Source organism: Lygodium microphyllum, chromosome 30, assembly GCF_053477565.2.
Source record: "Lygodium microphyllum isolate KBCC chromosome 30, Lygodium_microphyllum_v1.1.10, whole genome shotgun sequence".
Taxonomy (NCBI): Eukaryota; Viridiplantae; Streptophyta; class Polypodiopsida; order Schizaeales; family Lygodiaceae; genus Lygodium; species Lygodium microphyllum.
In genome coordinates, this window is record NC_141164.1 from 53,858,463 (window position 1) to 53,865,152 (window position 6,690).

General features: G+C 41.3%; 1 protein-coding gene across 2 annotated transcripts; it reads left to right on the top strand.

Annotated features, from left to right (window-relative positions):
- The first annotated feature begins 2,773 nt into the window (after window positions 1-2,773).
- Window positions 2,774-6,060, top strand: LOC148009857 (pentatricopeptide repeat-containing protein At2g13600-like). 2 transcript variants are annotated; one of them, XM_087672453.1, is made up of 2 exons: window positions 2,774-2,992; window positions 3,082-6,060. In XM_087672453.1, exons 1-2 carry the CDS (start codon window positions 2,938-2,940, stop codon window positions 4,641-4,643), a joined length of 1,617 nt encoding a protein of 538 aa, XP_087528579.1. In that variant the 5' UTR covers window positions 2,774-2,937; the 3' UTR covers window positions 4,644-6,060. The 2 variants fall into 2 exon arrangements, with proteins under 2 accessions (XP_087528579.1, XP_087528580.1); XM_087672454.1 differs by having other exon boundaries at window positions 2,850-2,992; window positions 3,060-6,060.
- Window positions 6,061-6,690: the final 630 nt, after the last annotated feature.

Sequence of the window (6,690 nt, forward strand, 5' to 3'; positions counted from 1 at the left end):
AAGGAAAAAGGAAAGTAAAAGATAATGCTTCCCTTTTTCTAAGGTTTTGAATAGGCATCCTTACCCAAGACTTCTTTCTTCAAGCTATTCATTGAGTCTTTCAAGATAAATCAAGGTTCCTTGCCTCGTTCAACAATTCACTCAAAAAGTGGTAGAATTAGTTTACTTTGATTAAAAACCTTTGAATTAATGAGTCCATGATTGGCCCTTCCACAAAAAAGCTTTATTTCTTGATCCAAACACATAGCTTGTAATACTTAAGGTTTTCAATGTTGCAACAATGTGTAAATTGAGGTTTTTTTAAGAAGGTATCATTATCCATTTAAAGATTTGTATGGGAGTGAGAAGATTTAAACTTCTTAAGGTTTTCTACTAACATGCAACTCAAAGTTTCATGGAGGTTTCATGTCACTTTGACTTATACTTGAGCAATAATTTTGAAATGAGGTTTTTAGATTGAAATGTCACTTTGTTGGATTAAAAACCTTTGAAAGATTGGAAGCACTGAGTTCCTAGTGTTTTTTTTTCTAGTGAACATAATCTTGTGAATTTCTTCATTGTGCTGCAAGCTTCTTTCAGAGGATCCTAAATAACTACTCATGCATATCTTGAATTATATTTGAGGATATCTATGATCAAGATTTGAATGGAGTATATTTTGCCTAAAGGTTTGTTGCATAACTTTCTCTTGGGTTTCTTGAATCACCCAAGTTGGGGCTTCTTCCAAAAGGTAAATAATTTTCTTAGTGATGCCACAAAAATCATAAGGCTGATTGTTTGGTGTCAAGGGTTTTGAGTATCAGATTTCTTTGTTTCATAAATCCTGTGTGTTGAAAAGAAGGAAGAAGCCATCACCCACTTCAAGGAAATAAAATTCCAACATTTTCAAACTCTTTAAAAGCTCTTTCATGTATGTATTGGACTATTAGCACATTGAATGCTTTGTGATGTGTTTTCTTGAGGTCCTTTCTAGTGAAGAAAGGTTGTTTTGAGTTTGAATTATCTGTGGAGGTTGAGACATTTGGTTGCTAGATTTTGCATGTGAGTTGTATGAGAAAGTGAGATGAAGGCTAAGCATTGAGCTACAAGGGGCTGGAGAAATAGAAAGTTTGGAGGATTTTTTTCTGTAGTTGGATTCTCACTTACCAACCCTCATTTCCTTTCTTGTGGGTCTTGGGTGTGGTGCTTTCATCTCATCTAAGACCTAACAGTAGCTCTTCCTCTCTCAGTCATTCCTTCTCCCATTGGGCAGTGTCATGGGTATGGCAGTGCCATAGAAGATGTTAGAGAGAAGGAGGGGCAAGAAAAGAGGACATATGTTGCATAAGAAATGTCAAGGGTAGCAAGCGAGATGGAGTTGTGAAAGACATTGATACTGGTAGTGTGGGAGATGCTGCAAGTTGATGAGAACAAGGTTGATGTTTGTCCTACTTCAATAGGAGATGAAGAAATTGAAGATGGGGTTATAGGTGTTGCTACAATCTCTCAATCCCTTGCTATTGCTATTATTAGAAAGGATGGTAATGATTTTGATAAGATGACGATGAGACCACCCTAAGAAGATCAAAGAGGAGCACGATAGATTGCAGAATTCATTTCTAATGATGAAGATGTTGATGATGAGGCTTCTTGTACTCCTTCTATTGCAATTGTTGGTGGGGTTGATGATGATTATTCAGATCAAGACCTAATGCTCGGCTCCTATGGTGGAAGATTTGGGTATTATTGTAGCTCTCAATGAAGTTTAATACATTTTCTTCCAATATTCCCAATAGTTCTTTCTTGAAGTGTGTAAATCTTTCTATGACAATGTTTGCTACTTATCTAGCTCATTCATTCTTTCTAATATCACGGATAATAATTTTTAATCACGAAACCTAAGACTACCACTTACCTATACCCACATTTTGGACTACACACATGAGTATGCTATCCTATTACATGGTTTTGATGCACATAAGTGGCTTCATCGTTGATGAATCCTTGGTCTTGGCAATGAAACCAAAATGTTATACTCTACGAGCTTGACACCGTGACCATTGTATATGTTCTTAATATTTCAAGAGTTTGACATATGCAAACCTTAGTCTTAATTGAAAATTGATGAATACAAATGATAACTTCAAGTACCAGCTAGTTGTTACAATTTGCACAAGTAAGAACCCGGGTCTCAACAAAATAATAACATAAACTCTCACAAAATCATTTTCTTTTAAAAATTTTATAGGCCCCTTTTCTCTTTGTAGTTAACCTTATGCAAAACAATAAAGGCATACTTGTCATAAGATGATAGAACTTGCTTGATTCCCTACTGCTTGATTTATAGCACATAACGAGCAAAAATAAGTCTTTCGAGAATTTATAAAGTAACACATGATTTCTTAATTAAAATACCAATGCCAAGTAACACTTGATTTGTTAATTAAAATACAAACCAATGCAACTAGAAGTAAAAACGACTTGTCTTCTTATCAAAGAGTGGTAGCTTAGTTGGAACAGGTGGGTTTGTGAGTGCAAATTGGTCATAAGTTTAAATCCCCTTAGCTAAGCAGCTCGGCGATGCCTTATCGTTCAGGATGAAACAATCCTTTGCAATGAAACACCCCCCTTCTCTTGGGTTGTGGGCTAATGTGCCACATCTAATGAATAAATGTAGTATGTAAGGTAGAATTGCAAAAATACAAATGGAAATTAAATTTAAATCAGAAAAAGGATAAATAAACATGTGAAAATTTGCAGATATGATTCTAATACAAAATCTGGGAATAAAAAAGAGACAAGTTCTTAGACAGAAGGTGGCGTTAAGCTGCGCGTGCAAAAGTCTGTGGAGCCTATGCGCTGGTGGTGATGGCCTCGACTGGTGGCACCGAGTAGCGGTGGGTCTGCACACGCATCACAGCACAAGGAAGCCGCAGGAGACTTCTCGCAAGACCAGCTATGTTGCCAGTACTTCAGGGCTCGCTCTCACAGGCGGGACAGTCAGAGAAGCAAGGTAAGCACTCCTTGCTTCCTTGTATCATGAGCATCAGAGAGGCTAAACTGTATTGGTCTCATGACAGGGCCCTTTTTTGAGCACCACAGGTACCCTAAAGCCCATAGACTTCTCGCACAGAATTGCCAATCGCTCTCCTCCTTCAGTCCAAGAAAAGTCGCAAAGGAAAGGGCTGCAGCCACTGCCGAGGTCAACAGAAGCGAAAGATGAAGAATCCTGTGTGTCTGTGAAGGTCATCCGTTGCACTGCCCGACGAGGACAGTGGCCTGCAGCATTGCATACTTCAGATACTGCCGATGGCAGCCACAGGAGTCATACATTGCAAGAGGAGATTGCCCTTGTGGCATCCCTCAAGGCTTGTGCCAGGAAAAAGGATCTGAAGAAAGGGAGCAGAATTCATGCTGATATTCTTAAACGGGGATTAATTGAAAGAAACATCTATGTAGGTAGCAGTTTAGTCAGTATGTATGCCAAATGTGGTGCACTTCCAAAAGCACAAGAAGTGTTTGATGAGCTTCCTCTTCGGGATGTAGTCACTTGGACGGCACTAATTGCAGGGTATGCCCAGCATGGACATGGTAAGGAAGCACTGAGCTATTTTGACCAGATGCGGCATGCAGGCCTCTCTCCAACTGCAATCACCTTTGCTTGTGTTGTAAAAGCCTGTGGTAGCATAGGAGCGGTTGAGAAGGGTGATGAAATACTTGCAGAGATTGTTAAAGAGGGCTTGCTGGAGACAAGTGTTGTGCTTGGGAGTGCACTAGTGGATATGTATGCCAAATGTGGTGTACTTTCAAAAGCACAACAAGTGTTTGATGAGCTTCCTATGCGGAATGTGGTCACTTGGACAGCATTGATTGCAGGATATGCCCAACAGGGGCATGGTGAGGAAGCATTGAACTGTTTTGAACAAATGCGATGTGAGGGCATCTCACCAAATGCAGTCACCTTTGCTTGTGCGATAAATGCCTGTGGCAGCATAGGAGCAGTTGAAAAGGGCAATGAATTATATGTAGAGATTATTAGAGAGGGGTTGTTAGAAAAAAGAGTTGTGCTTGGCAATGCATTAGTAGATATGTATGCCAAATGTGGTGCACTTTCAAAAGCACAGCAAGTGTTTCATGAGCTTCCTCTTAGGAATGTAGTCACGTGGAATGCACTAATTGCAGGATATGCCCAACATGGACATGGTAAGGAAGCCCTTACATGTTTTGAACAAATGCGCTTGGAGGGTCCCCTTCCAAATGCAGTCACATTCCTTGTTGTGCTTAATGCATGCTGTCACTCAGGTCTAGTGGATGCAGGCGAAGAGTACTTTGCGATTATGAGCAGACAGTATGGCATCATCCCAACTTTAGAGCACTGCACTTGCATGGTTGACCTTTTTGGTCGTGCAGGTCACTTTGACAAGGCACTAGCAATGATCAAGAAAATGCCATCTTCTCATCTTTTGCTGTGGTCTGCTTTGCTGAGTGCTTGTCAGAAATATGGAAATGTGAAACTTGGAAGATTGGCCTTTGAAAATGCAGTGCAGTTGGATGAAAAATTAGCTGCAACTTATATTAGCACGAGCAACATGTATGCAGCTGTTGGTATGCAAGGCAGTGTAGACAAGATTGAAGCTTTGAGAGTGGAGAGTGAAGCATGGTAGAAGCAGAATGGTCTTGGTGGCCTGGGATTTTCATTTATTTATAAGCTGGTCACAGGATTAGTTCACATTGTAAACTGATCTATGTAGAGCTAGAAGGTTGTACCATCTAAGTTAGCTTTGCGATTATGGGTGTGCTGTCACTCAGGTCTCGCGGATGCAGGTGAACAGTACTTTGCAATTATGAGCTCGCAGTGTGGCATCATCCCAGCCCAGGAGCATTGCACTTGCATGGTTGACCTTGTTGGTTGTGCAGGTCACTTTGACAAGTTGCTAGTTGTGATTTAAAAAAATGCCATCTTCTCATATTTTTCTGTGGTCTTCTCTGCTGAGTGATACATAGAGCTAGAATTAATTCACAAAGTAGACTGATCTATGTAGAACTAGAAAGTTGTCTCCAATTAGCTTGGGCATCTTCAATAATGCAAAATAACATTGCTATTTGGGGATTGTGAGAAGTTCACTGCTGCAGGTGCCTTCAACAGCAATGCACCTGAAGAGGCATCTTACATGTGTTGTGAGGATTGTCACTTGTGCCATTGAAAACAGAGGGTTGCAAATTGCTTTGTGTTTTTGAGGATGGAAAATATGGTTGGGAAGACGAGGGTAATGGTGGCAAAGTTCATTGAAATGTTGGCTGTTTTGCTGCACTTGTGTCCTGTTATATATTGATGCTGTCATGTCCCCTTTGCTGTTACCATTGCCTGGGATCTTCATTTTCAGCTTTTCTGAAATGACAAACACAGCAGGGAGCAGGACTTGGAAACTTAAAGCAGAGGTAACTTGAGGTAGCACTCTGAATTGCAGAAGGAGCACACTTTTGCTACACGAACAGATGACAAGTTCACGGTTTATTCAGTTGCACTTGTAAAGAGATGCTAGGGCAAAGGTAGAGAAATGTGGAAAGTGCGACAAACATTGGACTCAAGATGTAGAATGCTTACAGGAGCCTCAAACCTCTGTGGTCAAGGACCTTGGATGAGGTGAGCTAAAAGCGGTGTCAGAGACTCAGGGAACAGCTCCGAGAGTGTCATGCTCATGATGGATCTTGAAATGCTGCAGCAACAGTCCACCAGGCTGATAATAATATTGATGGCAACAAAGGGAGCAAAACACAGTCCTCCACAGGCAATTGGAAATTGGAATGATGACATGAGCAAGCTGCAGCTTCAGGATGAAGACAACAGGCTAGGCAGCAGCTGGCATCTGTCCAATGGCAATGCCCTTGTGGGCAGCTACATGCTGAGATGACGGTGACAGCTGTAGGTGGGCCAGCAGCCGACTCTCCATGCTTGGTGTTGCCATTGCCATCAGCTTGATCTGGTGCCCTCACTAACGCTTTGGGCTGCATGTAGGGACTGATCAGTCCATCCTCATTGTATCAGCATTCTTCTTCAGTTAGTGCAGTATTCTTCCTTCATCTTTTGCTTCCTCTCTCTCTCTCTCTCTCTTTGTGTTCATGTTTCTCTTCTGTTGCGTACTTTCATATGGTATCATTGCTTAGTGAGAACACAATTTGGAGATTTCTTATAGAAGAGCAGGTTTTCATCATAGAGGAGCAGACCGGATCTTCAAAACGTAGATTTTCAGCATGTGTTTGTTGCATTTACAGCTTGTACAGGTGATCCATTGCTCGTTTGACTTTCTTGACATCCAGGCAACAGCATCCAGAACCCAACAATAGCATCCAAGACCTAGGCGGCTCCTATCTCCTGCATTTTGCAGCAAATGTAAATTTGCATCCTGAAGGCAGCTGCTTTCTGGTGCAGGCAGCAGCTGTGAGGCATAGGTGACAGTCTCATGGTGCAAGCGGCTCCCTTTTGGTGGCAAACAATAGCCTTTCTTTGTCGAATGCAGCTTTTTGGGTGATTGCAAGATGGAAGATGTCTTACCAATTTACGTGCTTTGATGACTTAGAGGAGGAGTTTCTTTTTAGACACTCGTTTGAATGGAGATGCAATTATCACGATTATAGTCAGCGAGAGGATTTCCTTGTTAGCACTCGTCCCTCTTCTATTCATCTTTACAGAAGGCTCCGTCCAAAGTGAAG